Genomic DNA, 15,312 nt, shown 5'->3' on the forward strand with positions numbered 1-15,312 from the left:
ACCGCGTCTTCGTTGCATTTGTATGCGGCTGTTCCCCTGGCGGCCCTGCCGCCCCGCCCCCCCCCCCCCTCTTCCACGTGACGGCGTGCGCCTGCCGCCAGACGCCAGTGCTGGGGCCCGGCCGCCCGGGGCCTTCGACGGTTCGACCTGACGCACGCCAAACGGTGTAACTGGTACAGCGTTGCGCACCATGCGTGTGCGCCCCCTCGTATACACACTCGGCCGACATGACCGACCAGCAGCCTCCAGCAGACCGGCACACTTCATTCTATTGCTGACTGCCCTATCATCGGAGGAAGGTGCATGTCGCAATTCTCACGCGGTCACACCACATGCGAACCGCATGTGAGCCCCGCCCCTGTTGGTGCCGCCAACAGGCAACACCAACAGCAGCACCAGCACCAGCACAAGCTTGAATGTGTGTGCGCCCACGGCCAAGCATCGACATGCACACACGAATACGGTACCTAAACACACAGATGCATTCCCCATCATCGATTACTTTACCGCGCCATGTCTGCGGCGTGCCCTGCCACTGGTGCGTCCATCTTGCTCAGTACCAGTACCAGCAACAATAGTGACATCACTTCCACCCGGGATGGGCAGGGTGCGCCCCTCAGCGCCGTTGCTAAGCCACCTGCTTCGGCGGCCTCGCGCTTGTCAACCAGTCCTACTGCACCGCAGCTTACAATGCGCAGCCCCCCCGGATATATTGGTTGCACTCTGGTGAAGCACGCGGTCAAACCGGTGCAAACCCCAATATGATTGGCGCAACCTCCATTCGTGACCGAAAGCCATCAGCGCACGGGTGCAGCCCGCTTTGATGAAGAAATACCCGCAATGCATGGAAGACGGCAAATCACATGTACGAATGTCCGGTTCGCGGACGCAGGCCCTGCTGCGTATCATGCGGCTCCTAGCGGCAATCACGCATGTCACATCTCACGTGCCCTCAAGTGCTTGCAACACCTCGGCGCACAGACCGCCATGCACCTACGTGCTGACACGCCTGTACAAGCCCACTCCAGACCCACGGCTCTCCGCTGCGTCGATCATCGGGCTGGACGACGGCGCAGCGTTGTGACAGGCCCCCCCCCCAAAACAACACGACCAACACGCACGCATATGCGAACGCCTCCTGCGCAACGCGCTTGTCTGCTCCTTCCTGTGTGATAGCCGGAAACTCCGGTTGCACCGCCCATACTAGCGCCCAAGAAGGCAACCATGCTTGCCCGCGTGGACCAGATATGCTCATTCAAAAGAAGGGGTCATTGCGCCCCGGCCGGCATGGCAATGTAGCCATGCCGCTGTACGATGCAGATGCGAAATGTTTGAAGGATGTGGATCACACGTGGTAAACTCGTTCACGTGACCGCAGGTCAACCCATAGTGACGGCTGCCGGCATCGCACCAGACGTGCCACCATGACAGCGTGTCACTCAACCGCTCAACGACCAGCCCTCCCACTGCTTCCTTGCTAGTGGGCGCTGCCGCATGAACACGCACGATCCCTGCCACCGTCGCAATGTATACGACCGGGGCGCAAACAGAAGGGAGCACCGTCCTTAAGACGTCCGCCCAGCCAAGCCATCTCTACGGATGTCCTTACTACCGCTTACGTGCCCTTCGCCCCGTCGTGTAAAACTGTACAAGCAACAGCACGCACTCAACCGCATGCGCATACACCTCAACAGTTGACTGTGCAACAACCCGAGTTCGTTTGCACGCTCGGCCATCGAACTTCACTCCGGCACACGGGATTGCCCGCGCCGTAGCAGTCCATGCCGCAGCACTCTGCATGGGCCACTGCAGCCATTGCATGCTGCGTGCGTTATTTACCTTCATGCACGCCAGGCTGCCGTATGCATATTTCCCCCATGTTGACGGGGGATCACATCGCGTCACCGCCTTGGCGAGCCGCAGCCATGCGGCTCAGCCACTCCAGATACACACCATGCCAACTTGTTCGCCACGGAAGGCATGCACGCTGCTGCTAATCTGTAATATGTTTTGTACTATGAACATCATGGATCCCTGCGAATTTATTGGAGGCGAGGTGCGCCCCACTCTTTGAGTCACAAGCATACACACGCAAGACTCACCGCGCAGCCACCATCCATTCAAGGTTTAGGCCTTGCAAGACACGCGTAAGACCAAGATCGCGCATTGTGACATGGCGCTTTTGCCCGTACGGTGGCCCCGTCTGCCACGCATGCGTGTCCCTGGAAAGTGGCACCGGCGCCAGACCCCACAGCGACGCAAGGGCAGCAGCCAGACGTCCGCCCGGCACCCCTCGCAAATGCCCCCATTAGGAACGAGCGCGCGCCGCGCTGGCGGCGTGTGCTTATGGCCCGCGCGCAGGCCCCGGGGGCGTGAGCTACGGCGTGCGATTGCCGCGGCCGGGAGACGACTTGCGCGCGCTGCTGCCGGTCAGCAGCCGCTCAGGAAGATCGCCCGCCGCCGCCGCTGCCGGCGCCGCCGCCTGCGCGCTCCCTGACTCCCGCTCTCGCTGTAGCTGTGCCGGCGCCTGGCGCGGCGGGCTGGGCGGCGACTGGCGCACGCGCACGCTGCGGCTCAAGCGCAGGCCCCGCGACAGCGGCCCCTCAGCAGCACTGGACCGGAGACTTAGCTCTCCGCTCTCCCCGCTGCCGCCGCCCGCGCTGGTGCTGCCGCCGCCGCCCGCGCTCGTGCTTTCGCCTGTGCCATCGCCGCCGGTGGTGGCTCCACGCGCGCGGCCCCGCACGCCGCCACCCAGCCCGCCCGTCAGACCTGCGCCGCTCAACGGCCCGCTGCTATAGCCAATGCAGCCCGGCCCGGTGCGGTTGCCGCCCGCACTGAACGCGCCCAGCCGCTCCAGCAGCGGCTGGCCACCGCCCGCAACCGCGCCTGCTCCCGTCACAACCCCACTACCACCGCCGCTACCGCCGCCGCCGCCGCCGCTGCCGCCGAGCCCCAGGCTGAGGCCGAGGCTAGTGATGAGACCGCTTGCGGGCCGGGTCCCCAGCTCGCCGCTGCAGCTGGTCACGTGCAGCTGCGGCGCCAGGCCGCCGCCGGGGCCGTGTTGCGGCAGGTGGTGGAGCAGGCCGCGGCCGGAGCTGTGGTTGTGGTGCAGCAACACATTGCCCGAGAACGCGCCGTCCCGGCCGCCCCCCGCCGCCCCCAGTGCCACGCTCGTGCGGTCCTCGCCGGGGTCAGTCTCCGTGACGCCGGCGTGGCTGCCTCCGGCAGCGGCGGCGGCTGCCGCCGCCACGACGACGGACGGCAGCGCCGGCGCGCGCTGCCGCGGCAGCGTCTGGAAGCGCTTAAGGTTGAGGGCCTGCAGCTGCAGGTGCGCATTGAGGTTGCCCTCGGAGCTGGCGCGACTGCTGATGGCGAGCTCCTCGTTCAGCAGCGAGGGCCCGATGGCGGACAGGGGTGTGTCGGGCGCGTACAGGAAGTAGGTCTCCATCAGACCCTGCGTGGCGGCGGCGGTCGTGGTGGTGGTGGTGGTGGTGGTGGTGGTGGTGGTGGTGGTGGTGGTGGTGGTGGTGGTGGTGGTGGGGAGTGGGGATTGCGAGGTGAAGGCCATGGAAACAGGGTAAGAGCAGGTGGGGGAAGGTGGGGTTTGCACAGCAGAGCGAGCAGCAGAAGGATAGGTACCGGGAGTGGGGCGCATGTGTGGGCGGGTAAGCGAGGAGCGCACGCGTTTGGGTCTTCCATCTCCTCCGGGAACACACAAACACACACACACGTACGTGTTTGTGTTTACGCACGCATACATGCACACACACGCGCACGCGCGCCGGCCCGCACCTTGCCCTTGATGTTCCTGAAGCCCCGCGACCGCGCCACCACCTCGGGCCAGCTCCGCCGCACCAGCTGCTTGTAGGCGGTGGTGCACTGCACCTTGTTGGGCTCCCCAGTGGACTCCATGCGGCTGGCCACGTTCTGCAGGGCGGGTAATGCAGGGGCAGGGCAAGAGCAGAGGCAGAGGCACGGGCAGGAGGAAGGAGGAAGGAGGGGTTAGGTGCCCGAGACCAGCAGCTAAGGCATGTAAGTCATGTGCGGGTTATGCCCCACCGTCGTCCAAGCGGGGAGGGCTACTGCAGCCACGCCTCCTCCGCACCCTAACAGCTCCTTCCGAGCCCTGGATCCCGCCTCCCCTCTCCACCTCCCTCCTGCTACTGCTACTGCTGCTGCTGCCACCGCTACAGCTGCTGCTACTGCCTTCTCGCTTACCACTGTGTTGCCAAACAGCGAGTACCGGCGGTTCATGGTGCCCACCACACACGCCATGACGGGCCCCACGTGCAGCCCCACGCGGATAGAGATGGTGCCCAACTCGGGCCGCGTCACGCACACCGGCTCGCTGTTGGCAACCTGCGGCAGGAGGCAGGAGGCGGAGGAGGAGGCGGGAAGAGGCGGAGGCGGGAGGGGTGATGAGCGTGAGGTGATAGCAAGAGCAAAGCAGCTGGAAGAGGTGGGCGACTAGGCGACTAGGCGGCCAGGCTATTCTGGATCGCATGATTGCCAACCGCGTGCCTGGGTGTCGAGTGAGGCCGGGGCGATCTTGCGCGCGCCTCCCAGTTGCCGTACAACCACAAGATGACACCGCCCTCACGCCGCATTCCAGTCATGCGCAGTGCAGTCAAGCGCACTTCGGCTTTGGCTTTGAGGTCGGTTCCAGCACCCCCCCTCACACACACACACACACACACACACACACACACACACACACACACACACACACACACACACACACACACACACACACACACACACACACGCGCGCGCGCGCGCGCGCGCACCCCACTCCAAAGCCCCCACCCACCTCAATGGCCCGGAACGCGAACTGCAGCAGCCGGCGCGCGTGGTCGGTGTGTTTGCGGCGGATGTTGCCGACTGCCAGATAGGCGTCCCCGATCACGTCTACCTTGAACAGGTCCAGCTCCTTGATCAGCGCGTCAAAGCGGCTGTGGCCGTGCGTGGGCGTGTGGGGGAGGGAGGGTTTCATGCATGACATCAGCGTCCAAAGGGTCCACAGTGACTGTGTTGCAAGTGGGAGTAATGACGTCCAGTGCGGGGATGCAGGCGGAGGTACACACATACACACACACAAGTATACACACACAGACACACAAACACACACACACACACACACACACACACACACACACACGCACCTGTACAGGCGGTTGAGCATGTCCATGACCTCGTGTGTGGCCAGGCGGGAGCAGTGGTTGGTGTAGCCTGGAGCGGGGGCGACAGGGGCAGCAGCGGGGGCGTGAGGGGGCGGGGCGGGCGGCGCCAGGCGAGCACGGCAACACATGCCTAAAGGCCCCAGCAAATTGCAACCGACGCCGACACCCAAACGACGACCTCTCCAAAAGAACGACATCCGACGCACCACTACCGTAATTTTGATTACCTTTACTCCCTCAAATCCCTTTCATGCTCCTAGGACATCGCTCGCAGCAACTCACCCACGATGTCGGAGAAGAAGATGCTGACCTCCTCGTGCGGCTCAGCGGGCGGCTCGCGGCCGGCCTTGAGCGCCTCCGCCACCGAGGGCGGGAACGCCTCAAACAGCTCCTCCTCACTCATGCCGCCCACCTGCTGGTGCGGAGGAGGAGCGTGGCACGAGCAGTTGGGGAGTCGGGGAGTTGGTGGTGGGTGCGGTGGCTTTGGGAAACCACGTGCGCGTGCCGCATTACTAAGTGACTGTCAGTGCTGTACCCCGTTCGCAGCAACAACAGTCACTTAGATGCAGCAAGATGCGCTTGTGCCCCAAGCACGACACAAAAGCCTCGGTGGCACCGCCTCACCCACCCAAGCTCCCGCCCCTCCCCCTCCGCCCTCCGCCTCTGCCCTTCCCCTCCGCCCCCCCCCCCAGCCCAACCCATGCACGCACCTTGAAGCCCTGCGGCATTCGCTTGCTGCCGCCCAGCGCCGGCTCCGCACTGGGCGGCGGCGGCGCCAGCACCACACCGTTCAGCGCGGCCGCGATGTCGGCGAACGCGGGCCGCTCCGCCGCCTCCGCCGCCGTGCAGGCCTCCACCACATCGCCCAGCGTGGGGTGCAGCTCGCGCACCGCCTCCAGCTGCTCAGCGTTGGGGCCGAGGAGCGACACGGGCGAATCCACAAACAGGGTCAGCACCATCAGGCCGAACTGGTAGACGTCGTCGGGCTCGGCGGACTCGGCGGCGGGCGCCGCGGCGGTGACGGTGGCGGCGGCGGCGGCCGCCGCCGCTGCCGCGGTGGCGGAGGTCTTGGCGGTGCCGGTGGCGGAGGGCGCCGCGGCGGCGGCGTTGACCGAGTAGATGGAGCCGCCGGGGAAGAGCGCGGAGGGCTCGGCGAGGTCGCCGGCGGCGGCGGCGGCGGTGGTGGAGGGACCGCCGGGTGCGGACACGAGCAGGTGCGAGGGCGCCGAGTGCGGCAAAGGCGAGCCTTGCTGTTGCTGGGCAGCGGCGGCGGCGGCGGCGGCCGCGGAGGGGCCGGAGGGGCCGGAGGCGTGCGCGCCGCCGGCGGGGTGGTTGGCGTAGGTGAGGGAGGGCTGCGCGGGGCCGTTGGCGGTGGACTGGGTGCTCCGGCCTGCGGAGGTGCCAGGACCGCAAAAGGGAGGCAGTGGAGGCTTGGGGCATGTCTGCGGTCACCACTGCTGCCAGACCGGACACTGCCCTCCACTCGCACACACTCCATTTCTAGCCCAGCCATGCACACACAGCCCCCACCGCCCGCGAGTAATGCCTCCGGCCCCTCCCACCTAGCCTCAGCTACCGCATGTCCTCAAGCCCCCACGTCTCGTGCCCCGTGCCCCCATGCCCCGTGCCCCCCTTCCTCTCCCGCCTCTCACCCTTGCTGAACACGGGGCTCTCCAGCGCGATGGAGGCGATGGTGACCTCCACCTTGGCCTTGAAGCGCTTGTCCAGGTACACCCGCCAGTTGTTGGCGCCCAGCAGCCCGTTGAAGATCAGGTCGTCCTGCGGGCAGCGGCAGCGGCAGCGGCAGCGGCAGCGGCAGCGGCAGTGGCAGTGGCGGTGGCGGTGGCGGTGGCGGTGGCGGTGGCGGTGGCGGTGGCGGTGGCGGTGGCGGCAGAGGAGGAGGCGGCGGTGGCGGTGGCGGTGGTGGTGGCGGTGGCGGTGGCGGTGGCGGTGGCGGTGGCGGTGGCGGTGGCGGTGGCGGTGGCGGTGGCGGTGGCGGTGGCGGTGGCGGCAGAGGAAGAGGCGGCATTGGTGTTAGAAAAGTGCGCTCAGAGGCCAAGAAGGAAGGGCCCCCTGTGCACTTCCACATTTACCTCTGCCGGCTGCCTTGCCCACCGCGGCCACTGAGTCCCAGCGCCCCTCTTGATTGGAAGAGAACAACGCCACAAGTACGGGCAACCAAAAACACACAAACACGCACACACACGCACGCACAAGAGCCCATTCCCCATGCGCCCTGCTCCCTGCACCACACGCCAGCCGCCTCGCACCTGCGCGTACAGGTAGCGCAGCGCGTTGGCGACGTCGTTCACGATGTCCAGCCGGCGCTGCGGGTCGATGACCACAGTGCTGTTGTCCAGCAGCCCACTCAGCGAGCCAAACTCCTCGTACTGCGTCACAAGCACCGGCACCGGCAGGCCGGCGAAGTCCCACACGATGCCCAGCACCGGCAGCCTGGGGGGCGAGGAGGAGGCGGAGGGGGCGGAGGAGCAGGGAAACAAAAGGGATAGGTGGGCGTGCCTGGTCAGAGGGCGGGTGGCGGCTGTACGGAGCTGGGGCAACACGCGTGCATGTGTGACCATGCACAGTGCAACTGAGGACACCAAGGATACGCCTCCCGGTTGCAGGCACACACACATACACACACACACACACACACACACACACAATCACACGCACGGAAGATAACACAGACATCACACTTACACGTTGGGGTGCTGCAGCCGCGTCAACCGCCAGATGATGTGCGCCAACTGCTTCTTGGACGAGATGTACCGCCGCCCGCCGCCGCCACCGCCACCCGCCGCCGCCAGCATGCCCCCGCTCGTGATGGTGCCGCGCACGGACGCCGCCGGCACGTGCGAGTGCGAGTGCATGGCGCCGCTCGTGAGCAGGCCGTTACTGGTGAGCAGGCGCGACGGGTAGGCGCCCAGCGGCGCCGAGTGGTGCCCGCCCTGGTGGTCTAGCCCGCCCACACCGCCGCCGACGCCGCTGTATTGATGCGGCAGCGTGCTGTTTCGGAGCAGCGTCCGCCCGCCGGCGGCCGTGCTGCCGACGTCGCTGTCAGCTGCACCGCCGATGCCGCCGGCGCGGCGCAACGACGACTGCGTCGCAAACACTGTGCCCATGCCCATGCCTATGCCCCCGAAGCCGCTGCCAAAGCCGCTGCCGAGGGCGCCGCCGAGGGCGCCGCTGCTGGGGCGCTCGGACTGGGAGCGGCCGCCGCTAGTGACGCGGCTGAACGTGACGGCGGCGGGCATGGTGGCGGTGGCGGTGGCGGGGCCGGCGAAGCTGAGGCCCGTGTTGGGACCCGTGGCGGCGGCGGCTGAGGCGGTGGCGGTGGCGGCGGCGCCGCCGACCAGGCCCGCCAGCGCGCCGCTTTCGTACGTGCCCGTCGTCGCCAGGCCCGTGTCGGCGGCGGCGCCGGCGGCGGTGGCACTGCCGCTGACGTCAGCCTCGCCGCCGGCACCCGTGACGGTGACGTCGCACATGTCGATCTCGCCTGTGGCCGTCTCCGCCAGTCGTGGCAGGCGGCTGCTGCTCACCGGCGGCAGGCCCAGCGGCGCCGCCGCCTGCGCCGCCAGCGCCGCCGCAATGCTGGCGGCGGCGGCGGCGAAGGCGGGCGACTGCGCCGCCGCCGCGCCCAGTGACGGTGCCGTCGAGGGCGGGCCGCCGCCGTGGTTGGTGATGCGCGGGGAGGGGTCGGTGCTGGTGCTGTTACCGGCGGCGCCGCCGGCCCCGGTTACGACAACGCCGCCGCCTTGGCTGGCCTGCGGCGGCGTTGTCATGCCGTAACTGTAACCGCTTGGCGCGCAGGCGTAACTGCCGTAACCGAAACCGCTGTGGCTGGCGCGTGCGCTGGGCGCGCTGCCGATGCTGCTGCGGCCGTCGAAGGCGCCAGTGGTGGCGCCGCCGTTGCTGACGTGCAGGCTGCTGCTGCCGTACGTTTCGGGCCCGGTGGCGGAGGCGGCGTAGCCGCCACCGGCGCCAGCGGCCGCGGCTGCTGTGGAGGGGATGCCGCCGCCGGGGAAGGGCGCCTGCTGCGCGTGCTGCGAGAAGGGCGAGGCCTGGGAGGGCGGCGACTGAGCCGCCGCCGCGCCGGCGTGCGCCGCCGCCGCCGGGGAGCCATGCTGCGGCGCATACACCGACGGCGGCGGCGGCAGCAGCGACGCCGACAACGCGGCGGCGCCGGCGGCGCTCGGCCACCTCGCACCTGGCGTCGCCGGCCCCCGCGGCTGCGGCCTGGCTGCCGCCGCCGGCGGCATATCTAAGGACGAGCGGTTGTACAGCACGTTCCGCACGTCGACCGCCTCGATGTGGGTGGAGGTCGACATGCCGCGAGTGGCCTGAGGCGACAGCAGCGCCGCCGCCGCCGTGGCCTCCGCCGGCGCCGATGCCGACGGCGTGTCCGCTATCGTGCCGGCGGCAGCCGCCGCCGCCGCCGCCGAGTCCTGCTGCTGTAGCAGCAGCTCCGGCGGCGGCAGTAGTCTGCCGCCAGGCGGCGGCGCCAGCGTCGGTCCCGCAACGGCGCCCAGCTGTGTCGACGCGTGCGGCGTCAGTGACGGCGGCTGCCAACGTGAGGAGTGCTGCTGCGGCGAGTGCAGTGGTGCGGGGCGGTGGGGCGAGGGGCTGGGGCTTGTTGCAGCCGCCGCCGCCGCCGCCGCCACCGAGGCAAAGGCGGTGTTGTGGAATGGTTCCTGCCGCAGGGGCAGCTGTCGGAGGCTAAGCGAGTTGGAGCCGCCTGTGTGGCTGTCGTCGGGGCTCGCACAAGACGGCGTTGACTGAGACGGCGGCAATCCCGCCGCCGCCGCTGCCGCCGCCGCTGCTGCTGCTTCCTGCGCCTCCGCCGCGTCCGCCGCCAACGCGCGCTCAGCCGCCATGGCGGCAACGCTGCTGCCGACGCTGAGCACGGTCCCAATCGTCTCATGCTTCACCAGGACGCGGCCGCCGCGTCCACCCACGGTGCCGTCACGCACGATGCCGCCGGCGTAGCCGGCCTGGGCGCCGCCGCCGCCGATGCTACCAAAGCCCAACAGCATGGGTGCCGTGTGCGGGCCGGCGCCGCCGCCGCCGCCGCCGCCGCCGCCGCCGCCGCCGCCGCCGCCATGCACGCCGCCGCCCAGTCCTAAAGGGCTGCCGCCGCCCATCCCACCATCGCCCAGCAGCCCGCCGGTGCGCGCCACGTGCGTGCTGGCACGGCGCAGCCGCCACGCCGCCGCCGCCGCGCCCGACACGCCCGACACGCCCGACACGCCCGACACGCCCCCAGCCACGGCGGCGGCATGGATCGTCGCCGTCGCGTCGACCGCGGCGGCGCCGCCGCTGCCCATGCCGCCGCCGCCCATGCCGCCGGCACCTACGCCGGCGCCGGCGGCGGCGGCGCCGACGGCGGCGGGGCCGCTGGCGGGCCCGTGCGGGCCGCCGGTGGCGTCCAGCGCTGACGTCATCGCCCGCTCCGTGCGGAACGCGCCCAGCCGTGGCCGCTGCTTGAACGACACGGATGCAATGGCGCGAGCCAGCATGGACCGCCCACGGCCCAGCCCGCGCTCGCCACCCGCGCCTCCCTCCCCCTCCAACGCGCTGTTGCCCATCCCCATGAGACCCAGCGCGTCTGCTATGAAGCCGCTGGGCCGCCCGCCGGCGGCGCCGGCGCCGCCGCCGGCGCCGCCAGCCGCCGCGCCGGAGCTCGACGGCGGCGGCGCGACGGCGCCGCCGCCGCCACCGGCGCCGCCGCCACCGGTGCCGCTGCTGGGCCTGGGCCGCTGCACTAGGTAGCCCTTCCAGAGGTAGGTGTCGTCTCGGGCTGCTGCGGCCGCCGCGGCCTTGTCGGGCCGGCCGGCGCTGTAGTAGTCGACCAGGGGGCGCAGCGCCACATACTGGCCCTTGAGCTTGGCGTAGCCGGTCTCGTAGTCGGGCGGGAAGCCGGACATGACCTGCGGGGGGTGAGGGGAGATGGGGGGTGAGGTGTGTGGGAGGGTAGCTGGGGCGAGAGGTGTGTGGGAGGGTGCTATGGCATCAGACCCAAGCAATGCATGGCCGCGCGCGCTTGTCGTTTGCCGCTTTACCATGCAGCCACACAGGCTCACACACACACACACGGTGACACGGCCACACACACACACACACACACACACACACACACACACACACACACACACACGCGCACACACACACACACACACACACACGCATCCGCACCCCCTTCCCCCCTTCCCCCCTTCCCCCATGCGCACCTGCACGGGCGCGCGGATGTCTGTGAGGTCGGTGTAGGCAATGGCGACCAGCTCATCCAGGGGCTGCCGCCGCCGCTGCCGCCGCCGCCGCCGCAGCATGAGCACGCCCATCAGCGCCACCAGCACCAGCACCACCACGCTCAGCACCAGCACCGTGATCGCACCCTCCTTGGTCAGGCTGCCCACCACCTTGGACTCGCCGCCGCTACTGCCGCTACTGCCGCTGTCGCTGTTGCTGGGGCCGGTCGGCGGGGTGGCGGAGCCGGCGCCGTCTGACAAGGCGCCGCCGCCACTGGTGCCGCCGCCGCTGCTGCCGCCGCTGGTGCCGTACAGGTTGGGGGCGGGCATAGCGCCGGGCCAGCCGGCGGCCTCGAGCGGGAAGATGGTCTCCGCCGCCGAGTCGTGGATCTGCATGACAAACAGACACAAATGAGCAAATTCATTGTGAAAACACCATCGCGCTTCATTATGCGTGACAACCGCGGGATGCAGAGCTAATGCTGATAACCAACGTAACCCAGACACCCGCGCACGCCATTCAAAAGAACCAAGCTTCCCTCACCTGCAGCGTGAGCGGCGTGAGCGCGGCGTTGCGCCGCAGTGAGTCGAACGCGATTGGGCCAAAGAACGACTCGTCGATGCGCAGCCGCTGCAGCGCCGCCACCACCAGCTCGTAGCCCGTCACGTTGGCGAAGCCCGGGCCGTAGTACGGCAATGCGGTGACGGCGGCGGCGGCGGCGGTTGCATTCGCGGTGGCGGCGGCGGCTGCAGCGGCGGCGCCCGCCGCCGCGGCCGCCAGTGACATTGCCGCGTCGCAGTCCAACAGCCCACGGCCGTACAGCAGCTCGTCGGCAGTTGAAACGCCCGACAGGTCACAGCGGTTGAAGGCGGTTGACAGCGCCGCCGCCAGGGCGGTTACGGCGGCGGCGGCGGCGGCGGCGCGGCCGCCGGGCACGGTGCCGGTGGCGGCTCGGTAGGCGTTCAAGAAGTCGCGGCTACTGCCCATCAGCCCAACCGCCAGCTGGGTCGCCGGGGTGCCGGCGGCCGCCATGCTACTGCCGCCGCCACTGCTGCTGGCGTCTCCGCCGCCGCTGCTACTGCTCGTGTTGTTGTTGCTACTGCTGCCGGCGGGGCTGTAGCAGGCGCTGGGGTGCCACTGCGCTGCGCCCAGCAGGCCCTCCCCTGCCGCCCCCAGCGTGTCGACCCACTTGGGCGTGTTGGGGCCAGTGGCCAGGAAAAAGGCGCGAAGGTAGTACTTGGCCTGGGGGTGCGCGGGGCGAGAGGAGGGAGAGGAGCGGCGGTTGGAAGGGTGCTACATGAACAGGCGCAGCAAGGGGGCCCGGGGGCCGGGCCTGGTGGGAGGATGCGGCAGCCCAAGGCGTGCGTGGAAGCGCACAAAGAACGTGGTAGTCCGTGTCCATGCATGTGGTGCTTCTTTACCGTTCACCGCCACCACCACCCCACACACACGCGCGCGCCCTCTCGCCGCCCCTACCTCCACAAAGGCGCCGGCCAGCACGCCGCTCTCCGCGTACGTGTCGCACGCCGCCACGCCGTCCACACCCGCCGCCATCGCGCCGCGCGCCAGTCCCCGGTAGAACACCGCGCCGTCGGTCGCACTGGCGGCTGTCACGTTGGCGGCGTTGTACTGCCGTACGTACAGTTTCAACCCCGGCACCAGCTCCCGTACAATGCCCGCCGCCGCCGTACGGATGCCCTCGCACACGGCTGCGCTGTACGGGTCGTCGGAGCGGTACAGCAGCGCCAGGTGCCGTACGCCGCCGCTGAGCACGGCGTACCGCAGCGCCGCCGTGCCGTACGAGCGGGACGGCGGCTGCACGCCGTACACGTACGGCAGGTCGCGTTCGTACACGGAGTCGGGGGCGCAGCAGTGCAGCAGCAGCCGGCCGGCGGCGTTGTACTGGCTGCTCTCGTCGTCGGCAAACTCTGTGGGGTGTCGGGTTGGGTGTGGGGTGCGGACCAGCGGGGCCGCACTTCAGTTGCGCACTTCCGGATGGGTTGTGAAGGAGACCGGTTGGCGTGCATGCCACCCCGGGGTGTCGTCTGATCCTGGTGTTGCCTGGCTACCCACATGGGCATAGCCCGCAACAGGTGCCACTGTACGTCTGTACCCCTGTACGTGCACGGAGCCCCAGAGCCCCAGAGCCCCAGAGCCCCAGAGCCCCAGCCGTCACCCCCCAGCACCCCTGACGTCAACATCCCCCCGCCCCCCTGTTCTACTTTCCAAGCCCCACCCTCCCTGTACCGCCTCCCGTCTGCCCTAACACACACGCATACACGCACACGCGCACATAAGTACGTCTTGTGCTCCCTAACACGCACGCACGCACACACACAGACACACACACACACACACACAGGCACACACGGCCATGATCATATCACACACAAACACACACGCGCGCACACGCACACGCACACCTGTGGCGGCGCCCAGTGCGAAGTGCACTCGGGAGGCGTCGATCAGGTTGGCCACCTGCAGCCGGTGCACCGCCCGAGTGCAGCTGCAGCGGCAGGAGTGCGCGTTTGTGGGGAGAGGGAAGGAGGAGAGGGAGGGGATCACATTCATGAGTATGAAAGAAGTGAAGGGGAGAGGGAAGGGGGCGAAGGAGGGGGTTGAGAAGGACAAGAGGATAGCCGGAGGGTGGGTGGGAGGTGGGTGGGTGGAGAGGGCAGCAGCAAGGCGGGTGTCAGGCACTGGCGGTGGCGCGAGCCCGTATCCCGGCCGCTCAAAAAGCCCGACCATGCACATCCCGGTTTGTGACTGTGCGTAATCGACATGGCATGCGACTGGAAGGTTCTGTGGGATTCGAGTCCTTGGGCGGCGCTACGCCGCACTTGGCGGCGCCGTGATCGGCCGGCAAACGGTTTCGCCACACTTGCTGACGTCGATGCAGCGCTGCCCTCCCCTCCATCCTACACACGCCGACTATCCCCCGTTAGCGCTAGGCTAGAAGCGCTGCAGCTCCTGCACTTCGTTTAGAGCCCTTGTTTTAACCGTTGGCGGCGGAAACCGAGTCGGGAAGAAACCCTGGCGTGCGGCCGCCCCGTTTCTCCACACACACCCCGTCCCGGCCCTGCCCGCTTGGGCCTTCGCATACCCCGCGCCCCCCCCTTCGCAGCTCCACATCTGCCAGCGCTTTCGAGTGTGGCGCACTTGGGCAGCGCCTGGGACTCACCCGTCGAGCGCCTGGTACTCTAATGCAAAGGTGTATGTCCGGCCGCTGGAATCGCGCAACGACAAGTTCTGCGTCGCCAGCTTTGCCAGCGCATAGCTGTATCCACTGATTGCTTCTGCACTGGTGCTGGCGCAGCCGACTTGTCCCAGGCGAAAGGAGAAGGCGGGCATTGCGGGGACGTCGACCTCATTGCCGCGCTGCCCTCTGACAACGGCAGCACCCCAGCATAGCCATAGCAAAATCTGGGGAAGCGCCATCTAGCTTTCACGCTGAGGACTCAGCGCCTCAGCGAAGGACTTCTGCGCCGGTGGTGCGGTGCCGTTGGTCGTCCTGCTGCAACATTCCTGGTTCCGCTGCCTCTGAAGGCAGGAATATTGGGACGGGTGAAGCTCTGCCGTAGAGCTTAGCAATATGCAGCACTCTGATAGCGCAGGCGAGACAGCCCTACCCGCCCGGTAGGTTTTAATGTGTTAATTTAAGATGCAAATAAGCTTGAATGAGATGGAAAGGCCGCTGCTGAGGTGAAGAGAGTTGTGTCACTGAACGGCTCAAGGCGGAGGCAGGAAGATGTAAAACGAGAGATGTGTTTTCTGCGCCTTATGCAGGCGCACATATAATAGGGATGTCTGAGTGGGTTTGAGGTGGGGCAAGTCTGGAAACAGGGTTGCCGATGTGCCGGCTTTCAAGCACGCTTCTGGA

General features: G+C 68.2%; 1 protein-coding gene across 1 annotated transcript; it reads right to left on the bottom strand.

The window, feature by feature from the left end:
• Positions 1–134: 134 nt before the first annotated feature.
• Positions 135–15,310, bottom strand: CHLRE_01g020850v5 (uncharacterized protein). Its single transcript, XM_043058467.1, has 15 exons — positions 14,614–15,310; positions 13,856–13,938; positions 12,909–13,360; positions 11,976–12,674; positions 11,414–11,821; positions 7,887–11,113; positions 7,451–7,634; positions 6,833–6,959; positions 5,891–6,570; positions 5,463–5,592; positions 5,163–5,229; positions 4,811–4,952; positions 4,219–4,359; positions 3,793–3,927; positions 135–3,454 (listed from the first exon to the last, which is right to left on the bottom strand). Exons 1-15 carry the CDS (start codon positions 14,781–14,783, stop codon positions 2,378–2,380), a joined length of 7,722 nt encoding a protein of 2,573 aa, XP_042928381.1. The 5' UTR covers positions 14,784–15,310; the 3' UTR covers positions 135–2,377.
• Positions 15,311–15,312: the final 2 nt, after the last annotated feature.

This window comes from Chlamydomonas reinhardtii, chromosome 1 (assembly GCF_000002595.2).
Source record: "Chlamydomonas reinhardtii strain CC-503 cw92 mt+ chromosome 1, whole genome shotgun sequence".
NCBI lineage: Eukaryota > Viridiplantae > Chlorophyta > Chlorophyceae > Chlamydomonadales > Chlamydomonadaceae > Chlamydomonas > Chlamydomonas reinhardtii.